This window comes from Chrysochloris asiatica, unplaced genomic scaffold (genome assembly GCF_000296735.1).
Source record: "Chrysochloris asiatica unplaced genomic scaffold, ChrAsi1.0 scaffold00132, whole genome shotgun sequence".
NCBI lineage: Eukaryota > Metazoa > Chordata > Mammalia > Afrosoricida > Chrysochloridae > Chrysochloris > Chrysochloris asiatica.
The window spans coordinates 1514863-1536697 of NW_006408650.1; the positions used below are offsets into that span (position 1 = coordinate 1514863).

Genomic DNA, 21835 nt, shown 5'->3' on the forward strand with positions numbered 1-21835 from the left:
CAGAATAGAGGACAGTCAAGAGTAATGTGAGCCCTGGCCTGGCCCAGTTGACATAACATTAACCATCACACTAGCTTTCTTTCCAATTAGAAAGAAATGTGTCCCCCTGCCCCAATTCGTTGAAGAACAACAGCTTGCTGGAACGTAGAACTCGGTCATTTACATCTCTGGAGTTATTCCAAACCAGGAACCCACATGCTTGATGATCCTAAGTCTATCTTTGGGCTTGGAGAGTGTTGTGTGCCAATCCTAAGTTTCTTCAGTTCTGACAGACTGCCACTGATGACATGTGTTCATGGAGCACAGGGGCAGCTGGCGTGGGGCCGTGGAGGCTGGACGCTTTGCACCCAGGCCTTAGTGCGTAAGCCAGTTGTAAAATCGCCATCAGATGGTGTGAGGCCTTATTCAAGTTCATGTATCTGTTGGTCAGAAGTAAACAGTACCAGATAGAAAGTTTCTTTAGAAGTTACTTATTTTTTTAATAAAGATCTCTCTATTTCAGGTGGTCCCGACAACCAGGTCCATTTTGAAGGCTACCAGGTGTCCAATCAGTGCATGGCCCTGGTCCGTGATGAGTGTTTGCTGCCATGCAAAGATGCTCCAGAGCTTGGCTATGTCAAGGAGTCTAGCAGCGAGCAATATGTGCCAGATGTGTTTTACAAGGTAGGCCATGTGACAATGCAAGGAGGACGCTGTGAGCATTTGTGGAACCCTGTGTGTAAGTAAATGCAGGATGCCTGCCACAGCATTTCCAGGTTCGTTCTTAGTGACTCAGGCTTCTCGGGTGTCAGGCTTAGGGTCGGAAGTAGAAGTACACGTGTGTGCAGCACCAAGTCAGACTCAGAGTGCCAGTTTCTGACAGAAGTAGGCACTGCCATGGCCTCGGCTGCAGTGCAGAAAGGAGCTGTGTGGACGGAAGTTAGGCGCTCCTGAGACATGTGTGACATGTCTGCTGCTTGTGAAACTCTATTCACTGGAAATGGTTGTCAGCTTTGAACATGTAGGAGTGAGATGCCTCCTCTAGGACCAGAGACAAAGCTCAGACTCGGGGGAGTTTTTCTGACCTGGTTACCAGTCCGCTGCCCTGGGTGTCCATCAGCAGGACTTCCTGTAGACTTTTCAGGTTGCAGGTCAACCCTTGTGTACTCATGTGACCTTTCTGCTGTAAAGAGAGCTCTAGGTGGGTGGTTGTCTGGCCCACATGGTTTCCCTAAAGAAGGCCGCGCGATGCTTCTCCTTTCTTCCTACATCCCTAACTTAGGGTCTTGGCTTCGCTGGCTCTAAGTCATTTGATGACGATGTGCCTTTGTGTAGCTGCCTCATGTAGCTTGTGCTCTGTGTTTGTAGAGCTTCTTGGGTGTGTGGGTAAGAGCGTGCCTGTTTGTCCACGTCCTCACCAGCACTCTGATCTAGTCATCGCTGAGCTCTCATTTAGAGCAGTTTTGTCCACAGAAATGACCCCTTAGATGTCACCTCCCACCTCCCATCCCTCCCAGTGTGCTGGTGCTGGTGGTTCTGTGCCGTGGAGTTGGTTCCGACTCATAGTGACGACCGTGTACAGGGTTTCCGAGGCTGTCAATCTTTACGGGAGCAGAAAGTCTTATCTTTCTCCTGAGGAACAGCTGGTAGTTTCGAACTGCTAACCTTGAGGTCCATAGCCCAATTCGTAACCACTATGCTACCAGAGCGCCATCCCTCCCAGTGTGGCATCCACTAAGCTCCTAGAAAGTTTACTCGATTAGCCTCTTCTGGACATTTCTGACCTACTAGAAGTAGATATAGATTAAGCCTGTTCGGGACATTTCTGCTAGTAGAACTAGGGATTGTGTGACCTTTTCTTTCGGATTTCTTTCACTCATTGTAGTGTTTTCTGGGTTCCCACACTGTACCATGTAGCAGAGCATCATTCCTCTTTAATGGTGAGAGAGCATTCTGGTTTCTTACCCATTCTTCAGTTGATGGACACTAATTAGGTGGCTTCACTTTTCAGCTGTTGTGAATAAGCACGTCGAAATAGGTCCACATTACCAATAAGTTGTGTTTCTTCCATGTTCTCAGACTTTGCAGAAACTGTTGGTTTCCTAGCTAACTCAGTAAAGTTGGATTTCAGGCAGTGACCTGTTTGGTACAAATCCAGATGATTGCATTAGAAACACTCTAGGATTTGGCATATATGGTTCATTCTCCTTTGGAACTTGGTGATTAAATTACTAAATTATTGCATATGTAAATCAATGGGAAGAGATGTTATTTTGTTTTCTGAAGAATGCTAGGGATCCTGCTGAGTGTCCCAACCCCCTGGGTGTTGGCTGGTGGCTGTCTGGTCTCCACCCTTCCGCTCTGGAGTGACACTTCAGTCTGCTTCTGCGGTGGCTCTGCTGCCCAGGTCTCCTCTGGGGGTTGTCAGCCAGCGTGTCTCCTTGAGAACTGCATGTGGGACCAAAGGTGGGCCCAGCCGCTGGACAGGTCCTGTGCTCACCACTCTAGTCACCAACCAGGAGCAGCAGAGCTGGCTCCAGGCCCGTGCCGCCTGTGCTCACCCCAGGCTGGCAGCCATTCAAGCACTAAGCATTAAGATCCACTGGCCGGCCTGTGGGCCCATGGAAAAGCAGGACTCTATCACTAGATCAGGCCTCTGGTTCAGCCTGGCATGCCTTTCCTGTGTTTAAGTGCCGTCGAGTTGGTTCTGACCCTCTACAGGGTTTCTGAAGAGGTTCAAATCGCCCTTGTGGTCCAGTGCTGATCCTCCAGCGCCTCACCACAGGTCCAGGACTCATGCTCCCAGCAGGAGCGAGTTTCAGTGTAGGTGAATTGAGTGTGGTCATCTTCCAGTAGAGGTGGCAGGAGAGGGCCTTTTTATAGGAGACAATCACTAGCAATGCCCATGGCTCTGCCACCACGTTTAAGCACTTGATTGATTGACTGTGGGCCCTTCCCTCCGCTCCACTGCTGTGGCCTCTGCCCTCTTGGAGTTCACTACTGTCTTGACTTTCTGCTTTTCTTCCTAGCTGAGCATCTGTGGTCCTCAGAGATGTCTTCGTTGCACTGTGTTCCTCTACGGCCCCCCAGCAGATACCTGTCATTTCTCTTTCCTGGGTGGGTAACACCTTGTGACCTTGTGACTAGGATCGCCATGAACCTACTGCTCATATGGGGGACGGTTTCATTTGGGACCTGACTGAGCAGCACCAGCTTGTTCTCAAAGGGGTCGGACCAAATTAGGCTCAGGGTTTGGGCTGTGCCACGCCACACGAGGTGGCCATATGATGGGCCGCCATTGAGCTGTACATTGCATTTACCTGGTTACCAGTGAGGCTGGCATCTTCCTGGTTTCTGGTCTGTGAAGGTGCATAGTCAAGCCTGTTTGTCTTCTTGTGGGAATTTTTGATATCGTCTTCATACTGATTTTTTATCAGTTTCACATGTGTTATCTTGGCTTTCCATGCAGAAATTTTCCATTTTAAATATCGTTGTTGTTGTGGTGATGTGCTGTGGAGTCAATTCCGACCCATAGTGACCCTGTACAGGGTTTCCGAGGCTGTAAATCTTTACGGGAGCAGGAAGCCTCATCTTTCTCCCGTGGAACAGCTGGTGCTGTCAAACTGCTGACCTTGCGGCTCGCAGCCCAATTCGTAACCACTGCGCTACCAGAGCTTCTTAAATATCATTAGGTTTATGTTTTTTGTGTATGTTTAGGCCCTCTGCATCACTGAGATGGTCTCATTCTGTTGTCTTCTGAAGCCCCCATCAGGCTCTGGGGCCTCAGTGTGTTGTGTGCCATCAAGGCCCAATCAATTCCTTTGCAGGTTTTTAACCATGTGGTTTAGCGATTGTCCAGGCACCATTTTTGAGGAGCTGCTCTCCTGTCTCCGTTAGGCTGTGATGCAGCTTGGTGGCCCTCTGTAGGCATTGAGGACTCTGCTTTGTCTCACTGACCCATTGCTCTTGACCAACACCAACCAGTGTGACGTCATGCCAGAGGGTGAGCCCATTTCTTGGTCCTGGCCCTTCCGTCTTTCGTGTGGATTGTAGAATCCAGCCTGCCGAGTCGCAGCCCCGCCATGCAGGGTTCTGTGAGACTGCGCAGATGCCTTTCCAGACTGCAGACTCCCTGAGTTGGTGGGCGGTACTGTCTCGGAGCTCTTCCCTGTTTCAGAAAGCTTTGTAATCTTTCCCACAAACTTCTGAGACGATTCCTGGGTACTCTCTTCTGTTTGTGTTTTGTAAGTACATCCTTTTCCAATCGAGATTTCCGGCTCTTGAATGCGGTTTGAAATGGCAGGTACATCTCATTCTCCAGCAGCTTGGCTTGTTCATTCTCATCATGTGCACACATGTCCTTTGGGGCTGTCTGCGTTGACAGTCCCAGTGTCAAATGCTGGGGAACAATCTGTGCCCTTCAGGCCCAGTCACTGTCCTTTCTCTGTCTTGGCTTGCTTGGCTGGTTGGCACTTCTGAGCAATGTCGAGTGATGTGGAAGGCACCTCGGTCTTATTTCAGGTTAGAAAGGTGCTTATAGAAGAAATGCTTCTAGGGTCACATCATGAACGAGCAGTTTGCTGTCATCATCTTTTCAAACCCTTTTCCAGATGAGATTGGGAATGTACTATTTTATTTCTGTGTTTCTTTTATGTTTCTCAAGTTTAGAATTGAGCTTCCCTTTGTAAGGCCTAGAGGATCTTTCTTAAGTCACCATTGTCTTCATCGCTGGCTGGCTTAGCCCTCTCTTGGCAAGAGCAGACTATAAATAGACCTGAAGTTGTGGATAGCTGTGTCAGGTCTGAGGGCCCTCGTTTCCCAAGTGAGACAGAGAGAACCAGAAAGAACGGAGCACCAGGCAGTCCTTTCCACCCTCCTCTGGACTTGGGGTCTGACTGGTAAGCAGGATGCGCCCCAGTCAACATCACAAGTGTCGTGAAGCCCAGCCTCTGATGAGAGGACGCTCATGCACTGCACCTGTGTTGGATGCAGGTGCTGACAGGCGCTCCATACGGCTGAGAGTGTGCCTGGGTGTACACACCACCCCAGCCACTGTGTTGGAAGACACATGCTCACTTATGCTCTGACACGTGGGCTTGTCTGCAGATCCAGGGGGCGCGGCGGGGGGTGGTGGGGGGGGCAGTGCACGAGTGGCAGGGTGGAGGTCCTGGGAGTAGAGTGCTCCAGCTGAGGAGGGAACTGCTTGGTGTTCGCAGTCCCTGGGGTGCCGTGTTCTGTTCCTGCTCCGTCCTTCCAGCTCTTGTCTACACAACATGTGTGTGCTCGTACGGCTTCACACAGAGCAGTTCATGCTTGTTGGTGCCAACCACGGGGATCGGGGCTGGTGTCTAGCCTCCTCCCTCCTGACTCCTCCTCCCCTGGGACATTCGAATCAGAACAAGGCCATTTAATTAGTGTTCTCTGAGGACCACTTAGAAATCAGTTTGCTTCTTTGTGGGTTTGTTAAAGTGTTGGGTTTAACACCCTCGTACGTGGAATTGCTGGGCAGAGGGTTTGTAAGTTTTCATAGGTGGTGCCATGCTGCCCTTCTAAAAAGTCATTGTCCTGGTTGAAGTGGCGTCTAGTCGGGTCCTACGCAGAGCGATCTGGTGTAGGGTTTCTGAGGAGCAGCTGGTAGGTGTGAACTGCTGACCTTGTGGTTCCTAGTCCAGAGCTGATCCTACAACGTCACATCAGGAGTCCCAAAAAGGCTGTTCTGGCATTAAAGTTTGGTTATCAAGATAAAGACCTCAGAAACACCAGCACCCATGTCTACCACACAGGCACGTGTGTTCCACGTGCACACCACAGCCTGTAAAGAGGTGTCCTGGCTTTGGAATGGTAGCAGGGAGAGTGACTGCCCTCTTTGTTTGTGGGGGGGCGGGGGGGTGCTCCTTGTGGCTGTGCTGTGGGTGATGTGACGTGGTGTTCTATGCACCTGTTGAAATTAGAAGGTGGATGGGCTGTTGGCCATTGCACGCCAGTGTGACAGACAGGCCTTTCCTTGTGTCTACTGACCCACAGACAGGAGTGAGGTGCTGAGGCTCAGTTGAGCCTCCCCAGTGACGTGTTGCTCTTGGATTCCAGGTGTGCAGGGGTGGCTGGGTAACAGGCAGACAGCTCCACTTACCCCGTAAGCCCTGGGCTCTTCTGTTTCGAGGACTCCATGATTTCTCATTTCCCAAGGCGCTGAGAGGTGGTGCTGCCTGCGTCCCCATGCCATGTCTGTGGGTGCAGCCTGCCCCTTACAATTGAGCCTGGCTCCAACCAACACCTGGTGGTGCCCTGGCCCAGGTGTTGGCGCCTTACAGACCGGCCAGACTCCAGCCTGGACTCTCAGAGTGCCCTCAGCGGGGTGGGCAGCGGAGTGTTCTTGGCAGTACCTCCGGAGGTCCTGCCTGGTAGGACCGTGCCAAGTTGGAGACCCTGACTCTGGTTCCTCACCATCATGTTGATGAGGAGGTGAGTGAGAAGTGCTCGGGACAGCAGGTACCACAGCCTATGGCTCTGTTGTCATGCCTGGATGGTGGCAAGCGATGGCACCGTGGTGTTCAGGTCAGGCAGTCACCCACTGGGTGAGCTGGGGCCACTCCAGCTGGTGGTGGAGTGTGATGTCACTCTGGATTTGGTCGGCCTGCAAGCTTGCTCTGGTGGGGGCTGAGTGGCATGCTGGGTAGATAAGGATAGAGTACACTAGGTAGGGAGTCCTGGGCAGGTGAGGTGGAGGTCTGAGACCCCCATGGACTGCTGAGTCCTGGTGGTTTGACTTGAGCAGTAGGTTATGGGGGCCTGGATAAGCATTTCCGGTAGGGAGTGCCAACGCTGTGAGTAAGCGTCCATGCAGGTGGGGACTGATGACTGTCAGGTGGGCTCCAGCCGTGTGTGGCTGTTAAGCCTGTGTTGTGTCAGCAGGTCTGCACTCCACAGAATCCGGCCTGTGTGGCCATGCTAGCAGCACACTTGGCCCAGGTGACCTCCGGCACTTGGGACACAGTTCCTGGCTGGGCAGACTCCAGTGGGGCTTTTGATGGTTGATCTAGCATCCTCCTGGGTGGGAGGTGGTGAGGCAGACCCCTCCTGTGCCAGCAACTCCAGGTGGGAGTGAGGGAGCCTCCCCGGCCTTCTCCAGTTACAGAGACATTCTTGGGTGTTTCCTTTCTTTGATGTTTGTAAAGGTGATACTGATGAGTGAGGTATCGAGGGTCCTCGTGTGGAGCCATAGGATATGCACTGGACTGCAAGGTCAATTTGGACTCCAAGGTGGTGGGTTCATACCCACTAGTTGCTCCTTGGAAACCCTATACAGGCTTGCTTTGAGTCAGAACCGACTCAACGGTAGTTAACAATAAAGTAAGGTGTTTGTATATTAACTCTTTGTCATATGTTGCAAACACAGGCTAGGTTTTTTTGGTTTTATTTTGTTTTTTAACATACAAAGCAGCTGTGTTATTTACTGATTTCAAAACATACTCGTCTTTTTTTCACCGAAACGTCTGTGTTGCAAAGCTGTGTGCTCACTGAGTCCCCTTTGATGCCAGTCTGACTGCTCTGAGGCACTTCGCTGCAGTGGGTCCAGTTGACCCAGCCAGCGCCCTGTCCACAGTGACCAAGGTGATCTTGTCTCCTTCTGGACCTGTCCGCTGTGCTGTCTGCTTGCCTGCTACTGGGTCTTGCTGAAGCAATCTGACTGTATGTCTTTGTATAAAACAAATGTCTTAGGAGGTTTTATTTGCTCATGGCATTCTTTAGGAAGTGGGTCACCGAGAGAGGAGACGTGGCGTTGACAGTCCCAGAACCTCAGTTTAGGAAAGGGGATTTTGTGGCACCGAAATCTCCGGCCGCTGAAACTAGAGCTTGGTTTGTGTTCGTTCCCTGTGTGGTGGTGGTTGGTAAGTGCCGTCAGGTCAGTTCCGACCCGTAGCGACCCTGTATAGGGTTTCTGAGGAGCAGCTGGTGAGCTTGAACCGACGACCTGCAGTTCAAACGACTTTGCAGTCTGGCACATTAACCCCAGCACCACCCCAGAACTCCTTCCCTGTGTGGTAGATGGGGTCTCTTCAGCATGTCTGCCTGGCGTTGGAGCCCAACACCTGATCTCGGGTGTCCTCAGCCCCATGGCACCTGGCTCGAGTCATTGTTCTGTGGTCTCGCCTTCCAATTGCAGATGGATGTGGTTTCTTGTCAGTCCTCCACGTTTTCTAGCTGTTAGATCACAGAGCAGTGACTGATCTTAAGCCTTCGTCTCATGTTAAAGTGAGGGTGTGGCTGTGCCTGTGAATTCGGGGCCCCCTCAGCTGCTGGATCTGTCTGTGGGCAAAATTCTGAGGGTGCCCGCGGACTGGACTAGACTCATTTTGTCCCTTGTTGCCCAGCCTGCCCTTCAGTGGTCTCATTCACCTTTCCTAAACCAGATGGCCCCACCCAGTTAGTGGGAGGGGCTAAGTGCGCTGAGCTGGAGGCACCCCACTTTCTCCCTGATGGCAGTGGTCCCCGTGTAGCCGCTGCTCCTCTCCTTCCTCCAGTGTCTTGCTCCAGGTGGAACGAGAACTGCTGACACTCTGGCAGCTGCCAGACGGAGAATGCAGGCTGCGTCCGTCTGCTGTATTTATCTGACGTTTGCTAAGGACCATAAAAGTAATTTTGTCTTGGAAAATGGCTCAGGATCGATCGACTAGCCAGAGTATTGAAGCAAAGGCATGGGAGACAGGTAGAAGCTACCTGATTTTCCCCTGGGCAAGAGAGGGGTGTGCAGCGGCTTGATTTTCTTGGGTAGCAGAGATGGTGCAGTTGGTACTTAAATTTGAAAGAGGATAGCAGGACACCAAAAGAGAGAGAGAGGCATTTAACAAGAAAGTCCCCCGAGGGGAAGATGAACAAGAGCAGGTGCTGGAAAAAGGGTTCTGCATATTAGAGCTTAATTAGATTTGAAGATGAATTCCAGATGGGCTCATTATGTGTGAGTTGTTGCAGGTTATTTCTTGTAGGGGCAAGAGTGTATTTTTGGAAATGGTGATTTCGTTTGATTGGACTTGGTGCCTTCCTCCTCTATTTCATTGGTCAGGAAGCTGCCCCTCCTGGGGCTCAGGCTCCCACTCTTATGGCCCTGGTTCTGGGGTGCTCCTATCAAAACTGAGCCCCATGAGTGAAAGCCCCCATGTGCCATCCACCTCAGAAACCATACATAGGGTAGCAAGTACGAGGAGGTGGGACAGGGACACTGACCGGGACAACTAGCGAGCCAGAGCTGATGTTCCCGGCACCAGGGTGTGTGTGGAGAAAGGAGCAGAGCCCCTCAGTCCTGTGGTGACAACCTACAATGGTACTGGTGTGTTAGGCACCCCAGGAGCTCTGTGCGGCACTTACCTGGGCCCAAAAGCTTTAATGTCAACTGTTATGTGAGGCCCTATAATTCGGGATTATGAAAAAAGAAAACAGCTTATATATGACTTGGTGAGCAATTTATATAATGTTTGTTAAGTGGTGATTTAGATAGAAAATATGACACACACACACACCCCCAGAATCCTTAATGAAAAGCATCGATTCTTAGGAATTTATTTTTAGAGCTCTGTTTGAACTCAACCTGTTTGACATAAATCATATCTAATTGTCATCTTATGATTAATGAACATATGTTGGCCATTTTTCCATTAATTAAACTTTATGTTCCATGAGTCTGACAAAGCAGAACAAGTTGAGACTTTGACAGTTTGGTGTCTGCATATTTGTGAGAGTGTGTGTGTTACGAACACACAACATGAAGTTTTCACAAAGTGTGTCAAAGGTGTGAATGAAGTGTGTCAGAATTCACGCTCAGACCTGCGAGACTGAAGAAGGGACTTGTGGAGGATGAACAGGGCGCTCTGACCCCACAGTGGCCGGCTGCCCGTTCACAGAGAAAGCTTTAGAACCAGTGAGGCTGCATGGGGGGAGACCCTAGCAACCTGAGGACTCTGCTTCCTGGTGTTAAGGACTGTCACAAAGTGCTCCGAGAGATTCCGCTCTGGAGTTACCGCTCTTTCAGAGGTGAGACAGGTGTGTGCAAGGAAGGCTGTGGCTCACTCAGTGCCTCTCCCACCCCCCCAACCTGGTTTGTTCCCCACACAGGACATCGACAAGTTTGGTAATGAGATCACCCAGCTGGCACGTCCCCTGCCCGTGGAGTACCTGATCATCGATGTAAGTTGTTTCAGGGCCCGTGGACCACTCAGACTCCAGGAGGGAGGGCTTGCTGAATTCTCGGGACTTTTCGTGTCAGGGTTTTATTTTCCTTGAAGGCAACGTAAGCATTGTCAGCTCTGTCCGAGCGTGCGCATAGGTGGCGAGCAGTCTCATCCGAGCCGGCCTGCGGACAGTGGACGTGGCTGGGGTGGCTGGCCCCCCGGGGTCTGGGGCAGTGGATCAGGTGTCTCCCCGAGTCAACTGACCACACGCAGTTTGGGAGTTGGAGGCCTGATGGCTGTGACGTTGACCTGCTGCTGCTCTCCAGGGGGCATTGCCCATCAGGCACTCTCACACGACTGTCTCGTGGTCACAGCCCCTGCTGTCTGCGGCATGCGGACCACGGTCCTCAGAGGCTCCCAGTCACCTCTGCTGTGCAGATGACGAGGGCCAGTTGACAGACCCATGGTCTCCCAGTAGCGACCAGCTTGGCTTGGGTTGGCATTGTCAGGGCGCCCGGCATAGTTTGGGCAGAGACCTGGCTAGCTGCCTGTGCCGATGCAGAATGCAGGGCGGCGGGCCCAGGCGCACTGTCCCGTGTCTTCCCTTGGATGGCAGCTGTCTGGCTCCAGGCCTTGGCCCCTGACTTCAGGCTGGCTTCACAGGCTGGCTGGAAGTGTTCCTGTGACTTCTGGCCCTGGCCCCATGGCTCCTGCAGAGGGGGCCGTCCTGGCTGGAAGCTGAGCCAGGTTTCAAGTGGGGGTGGCACTGTCCTTCACTCTCCCTGTAGGTCGGGGGCTGGTGCCCTACCAGCACACTGCTCACCCAGTCTGTGTCTCCATCCTCAGATCACAACAACGTTCCCAAAGGACCCAGTTCACACCTTTTCTATTTCACAAAATCCATTTCCCATCGAAAACCGGGACGTGCTGGGTGAGACACAGGTGAGCCTTTGTCTGTAGACACAGCATTTAGTGGCAGTGTTGTTTGCAGAGAGCCAAGTTTTCCATCGCCGGTTCTTGCCCTGTGGCTAAGCCCGCAAAGAGCCTCTTTGTAGGCCTGCTGGAGTGACGGGTCCCCATGGCTCCTCCAGCTCGGGCAAGTCTTTCCTGCTCCCGGTCGCCCCCTCATGCTCTGCCCTGCTGGTGGATAATGGCCACACTTAGGCCCCTCAGAGTAACTCTGCTGCTGTGTGCCTGTCCTGTGGACTGTGCCCACACACACAAGCTTCACACACACACACGCACACATACACGTACACACCAGCTTTGCACATACTCACACGCATACCAGTTTTGCACACATACACACATATCACTTTCGCACACATACTCACACATGCACACACCAGCTTCGCACATGCACCAGCTTCATACACATGCACACACCAGCTTAACACACTACCAGCTTTGCACACGCACACACACACACACACACACACACACACACACAAGCTTTATACACATATGCACACACGTAGGCAAGCACGCATCAGCTTCCTACACACGGGCCAGCTTTCATGCATGTCTACTGTGTACTAGTCGAATAGGTGAGTGCCAACTGCAGCTGCTGGCCCTGTTTCTGGCTCCGTGTGGATCAGGGCCACAGGAGCAGACACTCGCTCAGCTGAGCGTCTTCGTTTGTCTGGCAGGAGGGCCCTTTCTGGGGCTGGCACTGACATGTGTCCCTTTCCTTGGCCCCTTTGTCAGGATTTCCACAGCCTGGCCACCTACCTGTCCCAGCATACCTCATCCATGTTCCTGGACACCATTTCGGACTTCCACCTTTTGCTCTTCCTGGTCACCAATGAGGTCATGCCCCTGCAGGTAAGACCAGAATGTGAGGGAGTTCTGGCTTCCTGCCATGGGTGGGGTGGTGGGAGTACTTTGGACCCTGGCTCAGGGGGTTGGGGCCAGGAGGGGTTCCCCTTCCCAGCCAGCAGGTGGGTCTGGAGCTGGTGCAGAGCATCCACCCCAGTAAAATGATGTTTTAGGTTCCCTGTGTCCTTTGTGATGAGGGGCAGTGTCTGTGTGTCAGCTTCCAGGGGTCTCCAGGAGACACGGACATCCCATCTCCGCATCGGGTTTGTGATCTGGCCTTGACCAGGCCCAGTGCCGCACAGCTGGAGGGAGCCAGACAGAGAAGAGAGTTCTAGCAATGACAACAACTCCTTAGGGCTGGGCTACAGCGAGTCAGGGTGTTCTCCTGCTGTGTCAGAGAGAGGAGTAATAGACCCTGAGCCCCTGGGGCTTGGGATGAGGGGAACAGCAGACCCTAGTGTCTAGTCAGGCGCAACCAGTTCTGAGCTCAGTCACCGTGTCCCCACTGTCCCTGCCCGGGTCCCAACTCTGGTTGCACACACGATTTAATTTCTTGGAATTTCTGCCCTGGAAGCCTGGAATCCAGTGCGCAGTTCTGAAGATGAGGAGCTAAAAGCACGTGTGCGGACAGCCAGGTTCATAGTGCAGCTGTCTGAGCCTTTGTTTTCTGAGTTAGCAAGCACGCTGTGGTGATGCAGCAGAGGGCACGGAGGCCAGCTGGGGTTAGCACTTAACGTGGTTTCTAAGTCTCTGGGTTTCCTGGGACGGCCCATGGGGTTCTGTAAATGCTCTGTGGATGTTGTGCAGGACAGCATCAGCTTGCTGCTGGAGGCCGTGAGGACCAGGAATGAGGAGTTGGCACAGACCTGGAAGAAATCCGAACAGTGGGCCACCATTGAGCAGCTGTGTAGTAAGTGTTACCCGGAGCCCTGGCCAGGTGCATCCGGCTGGCTTCTCGGGCAGCACCGTGTCTGCGGACTGCCCCCGTTGGTGTGTAGACTGTAGGCCCAGAGCTCTGAATGTTTACAGCTGTGCACCGAGAGCAGCAGGACAGCAGTCCTCACAGATAAACAGACTCCGGGTCATGCAGGGCAGTGACATTCTTGACTGGCCCTTGGTGAAGCCACCCCATGGGCTGAGAGCAGGTTGCTGGATCCCAGCTCTCTCACCTTGGAGCCTGGTGGAGACTTTAGTCTGTGTGACTTGATGCAGTGGCCGTGTGTGTGTGTGATGTGTCAGCTTGAGAACCTCACCTGTGGGCACTGGACAGTCTTTGCTTGTGGCTTTGAGACCTGCCAGAAGTCTCTGCAAAGACAGTTGTGAAAATCCCTCTAAACACTATACTGAGCGCTAGGGATGAGAAAAGCCTGGTCGGACTCGAAGCCTTGAGGGAGCCTCGTGGAAAGAGGCGTGCCCTGTCTCATCACTGAAGCCCAGGGTCTGCGGGTCCTGACCCCCAAACCCTACCACGCGGGCTCTCCTGTGTGGGAACACTGTCCAGGTGCCCTCAGGCTCTAAGGCAGCTCACCTGCTAGGACTTGCACACACTCACAGGAGAAGGGGAGGCATGTGCAATTCCTGCCCAGAAGTGATGAATGACCCCTGTCCTTCTGTCCTTTACCCACAGGCACCGTCGGGGTGCAGCTCCCAGGCCTCCAGGAGTTTGGAGCCGTCGGAGGTTCTGCACACACCACCGCCTCCGTTGCCATGTGGGCTTGCCAGCACTGTACCTTCATGAACCCGCCAGGCACCGGGCACTGCGAAATGTGTAGCCTTCCCAGGACCTAAGGCAGCCCGCCGGCAGGATGGGCGCCCAGCCCGAGGGAGCCGAGGTCACGCACGGCAATATGTCCATTGTGGGCAGACCTGAGGGGCCAGGGCCGGGGGCTCGGAGCTTCTCTTCCCAAAGGGCGCCCACTGGAAGGGGCCTTCTGCTGGCTGCGGGTGATGGGTACAGTGCACCCCCACCCGGGGAACCCCATAGCACCCACGGTACCCCATTGCGCTGGGGGCCGTGTCTCTGCCTCGTCCGGAGCTGCCAGCTCCATACTTGTTTTAGTGCTTTGTCCACCCCTCCCCACCCTGTTACTCGGTTGGAGCGTTTGGGCCCGTGTCTGGTGAGGCCCCGCTGTCTCTTCAAACAGCCATGGTCTGTGGGACTCCGCCGGCCCTGCCCGTACCTCAGGGGCACTCGGGCAATGTCAGCTGTCAGAGCAGTCCCTGGCGACTCCTGACCAGAGGACTTTAATTTATTTTTTTAAGATAAAAACTGCACAAACAGGGAGTGAGAGACAAGTGTCCGCGTCCTTCCCTCCCTCCCTCAGTAAGCCCCTCGGGTGTGTCCAGGGTGGGTGGGTGTGGACAGGGACTACCATCATTGACCCTTCGAGAAACCTTAGTGCCTGAGACGTCCCAGCACGCTGCACGCTGAAGCTCCGACACGCACGGGCTAAACGGAGCAGGGAGCAGGGGTCCACCCAGAGGCTGGCCCGGCTGACTGGCCAGGGTAGCAGGTCCTCCATCTGGTCCTCACATCTGGTCCTCACGCGGCACCTGGCCTGACCTGACGCAGCCACCCAGCCGGCAGGAGGGTGGGTAGGGCAGTGTAGTGGCCGCTGCCAAAGCTACAGGACACAGGATGGCTTGGACGGAGGATAGGCGAACATCATAGTCCTCTCCTGTGGTCCCACACTGGCTCTGCCCCATGATGCCTCTTTGCCTTAATGGTAGCTGGGTCTCCACGCTGCCTTGTGCCCAGGAGAACAGGTGGCCTGGGAGCCTTCCTTATCGGGGTACCATGGGGAGAGGATGTCCTGGGGTGGGCACGGAGCAGTCCAGCGAGCCTGGCCATCAAGAAAGGTGTGGAGGCCCATGTCCGCAGTTGCCACGGCCTCACTCGGTAGCTGTGGAATGAGATGGGCCGCCTCACCACCAGCTCCTTTTGTACTCGTCTTTGCTGCCAAACTCGTGCCCGTTCCTCTGTGCTGACGCTCTGGCATCCACACCCACGCCTGTTTTCTTCATCTGGTGAAAGCAAAGGCATTGTCATTTCTCTGCCCTGGGGTTTGAGTTGCTCTCAGTTCAGTAAGGCACTGTCTACATGGTCAGGAGGGAGTGCTGAGCGGGAGCTGACCACAGCACAGTGCCACTGCCCTCTCCTGAACCACCTCAAAGTCTCTGGGGACCAGGCGTTCCTTGACCTATCAGCTCTGGGCTCACAGGTGAGGGGGACTTGGGTCAGAGTTCCGGGTCCTGGCCCTACAGTGGAACCTAATAAAAGCGCCTGAAGTGACCTTTGGGCTTGCGCTGTCATTCCTGTACCGGGCACCCCTGTGCAAGCCAGGAACTGGGGGCTGCCTGATGTAGGATCAAGTGAAGGCTTGAGGTGCCCATGTCAGCTGATGGTACTTGCACTGGGGAAGGTTAAGGCCCCTTCCTGGCTGCCTCAGTGCCCACACTATCATCTCCCCCCATCCACGACTGGGTGTCCATGTCTCACCACTTGGTGTGAGTAGAGGCTGGTGGAGCCTTCCCATCTGATCACGGAGTCAGCTGCATCCTCATCATCCTGCAGCCAGGACGAACCAGTGTTCTTGTCACCTTTGTGTACTACATGGCTAGGTGATTTGCCACTCCCATTAACAATTACTTCAAAAGCCCCCCAGCACTTGTCCTGCCCTGACCTGCTTTAGAGGTGGATTGCCCTGATGTGATGTGGTTGGGGTCAAGGAGCTTTCTCCTGGGCACTGTAGCTCGCTGTAGCGAACTGAGGCACAGTGCGAAACCAGCACTCAGACCAGCGGCCTCACTCCTGCTGTGCCTCCTGGCTTGTGCCACCTATGACCACCTGGGAAGCAGCACCCTGGTGTCCAGCCATGACCGGCACACACGTCACTGAGCTCTCTGTTAACATCTGCACTGCCTCATCTCCCTGCACAGGTTCTGGTGCTCATGTGTGGATAAAACCAAAGGCAAATCTGACCTAGCACAGTGGACCTAACCCCATGGGGTTTCCATAGCTGTCTTACGGAACCAGACTGCCTCATCTTTCTCCCAGAGTGGCCATGGGTGCAAAATGCTGAGTCCTTCACCACTGTGCCTACAGGGTTCCTTGTGTGGCTAGAGCCTGCTTATATTAGGATACTGGTTTGGCTTGGGGCCTGAAGGAGAATGCTAGCGCCCCAGAGCAGGACTAAGTGGGAAAGGAGTGGTCCAAGTTAGCACCAATATGCAGGCTCCTGGGCTCAACCCGACACCCTTTTTCTCCCTTGGTCTGCTCTGTCCAGGAAGCCTTTTAAATGGAAGACAGCTTTGGGGGGACTGTAGATTGTCAAGATTGCAGGCAGTGCTGTGGGCAGGGGTGGCAAGGGGAACAGAGGAGGGTGGTATGTTATTTCATGGGCCCCTATCCATGCATCTCAGCAGCAAGAACAGACGTGATCTGAGCAGCCCTAGAAAGCAGAGGCTCAAGCTGCAAAGTGCAGGTGAGCCCCACCCAGCCCCAGACACAGCTGTCCACGCAGCTTGGCGGGGGATGGGAGCTGTCACTGTAGAATTGATCTTAGTTTATCGAGGGAGGAGTAGTGCCCACGGGGCAGGACTTCGGGGATGTGCGGGACCTGTCCAAAACCTGGACCCCTGCTGGTTGCAGCCGTTAGGGGGAGTAATGAGAAGCGCACGTGGAGGTGTCTTGCCCACCTGCACCCTCACCTCAAGCGCATTACTCCATCGTTCTCCTTTACTGTCCTTTACCCCAACCCTGTATTCCAACTGTCAGACTGCCCCTCTCAACCGCTCAGGCAGCAGGTGTTAAGGCTCTGGGAGGCGGTGTTTTGGGAATGGCGGTCCTTCTAAGAACAGCGCTCACTCCCCTCCGGGGATGTCCAGCGACTTCTGAGACCCCAAAAAGCCAAGATGGTGAAACGCCAGCTGAGGAGGTTCCCGGAGCGAGCCGGGTCCCGGCCAGCGGTCACCCTGCTGAAGGGGGTGTGTGTGTAGGGCGGCGGGTTGTCCTCGGGCTTATGTTCTGTCCAAAATAAGATTACTGCTTTGAAAAGACTGTCCTTGGTATTTCCGTTAACTGCGGGATTTGAGACTCCGACACGCCTTCTGTCCACGCCAAGCCTTCCGACCCCGGGCCCTCCTTGCTGCAGGAACACGCCCCCCTGCCACGCAAGGCTCTGAACCCGCTATGCCACGCCCCCCAGTCCGTGCCCTGTCTCCTGACCCGGAACCCTCATTGCTCCCAGGAACACGCCCTCGAGACCCACCACGTCCCCAATCCACGCCGGACCTCTCGACCCAAGACACTTCTTGATCCAGGGACAGGCCCCCAGGACATATCATGCCCTCGGACACACCCCTAGATGGTGTCGCACCTTGCTACCCCTCACCCGTCTTGTTCCAGGGACAAGCGCCCAGCTCACACCACGCCTCCGGGATACGCCCCATGCTCTCTCCGCCCGTCTCCGGAGGCGGGACACGCCCCCGCCCCGCCCCCGCCCTGTTGCTTTACGGCCTGGGGGCGTCGTGGGCGGTCGTAAAAACGCCGCTGCGGCCCCACACCAGGCTCGGGCAGGTCTGCCGGGTCCAGCCGCCCCATCCCGCTGTGGGCACAGGATGGCTGGCACCGCACCGCGGGTTGAGTACTTGGCGGACTTCGGCTGTCCGGCCGGGGGCCTGGCGGCAGGTTGGCCGCTCGTTCTGGGCCTCGGCTCGGAGGTCTTCCTGGCGACCGGGAGGGAGCTGGTCTATACCTACGATCGTGAGGCCGGACAGCCGAGCGTGAGCAGGGGGCCCGGAGCGGGAACGCGGGAGGAGGGGGCGCCGGCGAGACGCGGACCTGACGCGCCCCCCACTTCCAGGCGGTGTACAAGCTCCCGGGGCAGGTGTGGCACCTGGAGCTGCTGGGCCCCCGCCGGGCACTGTGTGTCCTCTGCGCTGAGAGCGGCGTCTACTGCTTCCCACTGGACACGCCGAGCAGGTGAGCTCGCACTTCGCTCCTCAGACACCCCGTTCCGTGCGGTCCGCCGTGGGTCTGCGCGGGAAGAAGGCGGGCGGCTCCAGGTCTGGGCGCCAACTGCATGCAGACGATTAGGAGCAGGAAGCGGTGACGGGTGGAGACGCAGGCCCCTGCCTCCTCTCCGTGGCAGCTCATCTTCGATCGAGATCTCTAGAAAGACAGTCCGTCTCGTGGGTCATTGTGGCAGTAAGAGCTCTGTGACTGATGGGCAGCGTTTAGAGGAGGGTCGGTGGCCTGGTGTCCGGATGAGAAAATGTCAGTGCTGAGCGTGTGATACATGAAGGCAGCCCGTGCCTGCCACACATGCCGTGGGGGTCAGACCCGTCCTCTGCACTGAGAATTTGCCAGCTCGCTGGGGCTCCCTGCCTCACTGTTGCTGGTGTTGGGCAGGTGGGACGAGGTGTGACAGCCAGCTGCCGGTTGGCTCCCGAGGGCATCCTTGCCAGGGCTCCCTGTGAAGACCCCAGACCTAGGGTATTGCTGAAGCAATGGTGGAACTCACCCCACCTGTTCTGACTGAGGGCCTCGTGTCTTTGAAGGTTGGAGAGCCAGGCAGACGGTGACAAGGAAGACGACACGCTCCCTTCCGGCATAATCCCCATTGGCCCAGAAACCTGCATCCTCCCTGATGTTGCTCTTTCTGCGTTTACCTTCTCCCACGACGTGCTGGTCACCATCACGAAGGGCTCAGCCACATGGAAGATGCAGCTGTTTGAGCAGCCCTGTGCAGGGCCCGACCCCAGGCCCGGAGCCCAGATAGGCGAGGTGGTGTTCCCTGCCGGCGCCCCGCCAGCTAAGGGCCCTGGGCAGTCGTCACCAGGCCCCCACTTCCGCCCAGTGCTCTGCTGTGTGTCTCTGCCCGACTCCAGAGACCCTCACAGCCACCTTCTGGGCCCCAGGGGCTTCACGCTGCAGGGGGCCCTCTTTGGTCTGCTTTTTGGAGCTGATGCCACCCTCCTGGAGTCACCTGGAGTCCTCTGTGGCTTCCCCGATGGTCAGCTCTGCTGTGTGGCTCTCAAGACCCTGGTCACCTCACGGACATTCCCAGGGGACCCAAGCGCCCTGGTCAGGATCCTTCACCATCTGGAAGAGTCCGTTGTCTTCATAGGGGCCTTGAGGACAGAGCCGCGAGCCCAGAAGGGTGAGGAGGAGCCTGCCGACTGCCTGGTAGTCCTTGGTTACCACGGCCGGACACTGTCCATCAGGGCCAGCCGGGATGAGACAGGGAATCTGGTGCCGGAGCTGCGGGAGTACTGCATCCCGGGACCTGTGCTGTGTGCTGCCTGTGGCAGAGATGGGCTCATTTACCACAGCACCCCCTCCGGTCTCTTTGTGGTGAACATGGCCCAGGGCGTGGCCCCTGAGGACTCCAGGCAGCCTGGCTTGCCCCCACTGCTGTGTCCCATCAGCCTGAGTATCTGCAGTGCCGTGGCGCTCTCAGCATCATCTGGGACGTCTGAAGGTACGTACCTCGGACTAGATGATGCCTCAAGGGGCTGGTCAGCTGAGGACAGGCTGTGACCTTGTCCACCTCCCCGACATCAGAGAGCTCTTAGCTCTGTGGTTCCGGAAGCTCTTGCTCAGCTTTATCCAGCAGTCGGGGTCTGGCCTGGGCTGAAGCTAACAGGATGGAGCTGCAAGGGCTCAGTGTGGCGCCCAGTGCTGGGGACTGGGAGGGTGGGCGTGTCAGTGGCTGTGTGAGCTGGGGCCTCAGGCACAGCTGGGGGCAGTGGAGGCACTGTGTCCAGGACAGAAATGCCTAGGCTTTTGTGGGGCAGGAGGAATTAGGGCTGGGAAGATATGGTCCCAGAGCTGAAATGAGGTCAGGCTTCCAGAAAGGCCCAGTGAGAGCAGCGGAGTGGGGGCTGCAAAGGCCAGTTCTGTGAGGCGCCCAGAGCTGGGTCCCACCCAAAGTGGGGGCGTGTCTGCCCTTTTTCTACTGCCCTGTGTGAAGGGCGGGCTTAGTGTCATTGTGGTGGGGACATGAAGGAGGAAGTGCCTAGAGGTGCTTCCCGGGGTGTCTCACGTCTCCTCCTCTTCCTCGATGACTGGGCCTGGCCCTTTGACAACACACTTGCTCGCCTCCCTGCTTGCTGACCAGTCCCCCTCCCCCCTCAGAGAACACTGAGACTGAGCTCCTGGCCCTGTCCACCAGAGGCCGTTTGATGGCCTGCCACGTGACCTTAGAGACCACAGAAGTCTGTCTTGCCAGGAAGCCAGCTCATCAGACTGGGAGGAAGATTACAGAGCTACTCTCGGGCATCAGCAGCGTCTCCGAGAGGTGAGTAGTTGGTGCCCTGCCACTCCCTGTCACCACTCTGCAGGGAACCGACCCAAGTTCCGCCGACTCCTAGGGGAACTAGGAAGACAGGACCCCAGTCCTTTCATAGGTGGGGCCTCTGCCCCCTTGTTGCCCAGTCACAGCAGACACGCAGAGCAGCAGTGTCTTAGCAGCCACTGTCCCCTTACTGTCCTCTGAGGTCCTAGACCTTCGGGGCCCCATGCGCTGCAGGTAGTGTTTGAGGGGCCTGGAACCTGCGCTGCTCTGTGCAGCTCCGCAAAGGAGGACAGGGGCCAATCAGGCGATGTGACACCAGCCATCAGAGACAGCCCCAAGCAGCTTGGCACCTGTCCCATGGTTCTGGGGAGTGTGCCATCATGGGTGGGCGTTGGACCCCTGGCGCTGTCAGACTCCTTGCCCTCTCAGTGCTGACGTTTTCTTCCCTCAGGGTGTTCTTTCTGAAGAAGGCAGTTGACCAGAGGAACCAGGCCCTGACACGCCTCCATGAGGCGCTGGAGGTGAGCTGCGCCCTGCTGTCCCGTCAGGGTGGCCCCAAGCCTGTCGTGTGTAGCACCACCACCACCTGGAGCCGCCGGGGCCTGCGTGAAGAGCTGACAGCCACCTGCCGGCTAGAGAACCGCGGCCCAGGCAGCCTTGGCCCCGGCTGGACCTGGTGCATCCAGGTCCTGCCCAGTGCCTGCGCCTTTGAGCTGGACACGCCTGGCACTGCCACCACATACACAGTCCCTGTGCAGCAGCTGGCCCCCGGCTCCGAGCGCGAAGTGACGTTGGCCCTGAGCACCAGTGAGGACGGCGTCCCTGACCTACCTGTGACCGTCTCCTGCGCACTCTTCTACAGCCTCCGGGAGGTCGTGGGGGGGGCCCTTGCCCCCTCGGGCTCTGAGAAGGACTCTCTCTGTGAGACGTGGCCCCCGGACCTGCTGCCCGAGCAGGACGGCATCTGCCTGCCCCTGGGCGTAAGCACCGTGCACCTGCTGCAGAGTCTCCGCTTCCCCAGCCTGGCTGCTCCCGGCACACAGGCTGCCCGCCCTCCCTCACCCCCCACAGACCCCGTGGACACCTTCCTGAGGGCCTCCTGCCAGCCAGGCCGTGAGCCAGTGGGACTCGCCGCCCTGCGGGCCATGTACCTGCCCCCATCCGTGGCCTCTGTCCGTGTGTCGGCAGAGCTGCTGAGGACCACGCTGGAGAACACCCGTGCAGGTGTGTCACCCCCGGGAAGACGGGTCTGGGACCCTTTGGGGGTTTCCCTCTTGCCTGCACCATGGTGTTCTCCTGAACCCAGCTTCGGAAGCACCACCCCTATTGTGGAGTCTCAGGGTCCCCTCTTCCAGCACCTTGTTGCTGGGGGTGGGAGGTGGCTGTGTGCTCTCCGGCTAGGGGTGTGTGTGGGGGGGGGGGGGGGGGGGGGGTTGTGTTTATGACGGCACTTAACACCGACATTTCTGTTGTGTTTGTGCTCTCTGACAGGTGTGTGTCTCTCTGTCTCTGTTGTCTGACAGGTGTGTGTGTGTATGTCTCTGTGTGTTCTCTGACAGGTGTGTGTCTCTCTGT

General features: G+C 56.0%; 2 protein-coding genes across 2 annotated transcripts in view; both read left to right on the forward strand.

The window, feature by feature from the left end:
* The window catches only part of NPLOC4 (nuclear protein localization 4 homolog (S. cerevisiae)), a 48731-nt gene extending 34948 nt beyond the window's left edge, over positions 1-13783 (forward strand). Inside the window, exons 12-17 of the mRNA XM_006869509.1 lie at positions 503-663; positions 10087-10158; positions 10989-11084; positions 11850-11966; positions 12768-12870; positions 13588-13783. Coding sequence (XP_006869571.1) covers positions 503-663; positions 10087-10158; positions 10989-11084; positions 11850-11966; positions 12768-12870; positions 13588-13748 — 710 coding nt within the window. The 3' untranslated portion in view covers positions 13749-13783. The remainder of the gene's footprint in view (positions 1-502; positions 664-10086; positions 10159-10988; positions 11085-11849; positions 11967-12767; positions 12871-13587) is intronic.
* Positions 13784-17579: 3796 nt separating this feature from the next.
* The window catches only part of LOC102831134 (chromosome unknown open reading frame, human C17orf70), a 9013-nt gene continuing 4757 nt past the window's right edge, over positions 17580-21835 (forward strand). The window contains 5 exon segments of the mRNA XM_006869635.1: positions 17580-17744; positions 17825-17958; positions 18531-19444; positions 20101-20263; positions 20712-21488. Coding sequence (XP_006869697.1) covers positions 17580-17744; positions 17825-17958; positions 18531-19444; positions 20101-20263; positions 20712-21488 — 2153 coding nt within the window.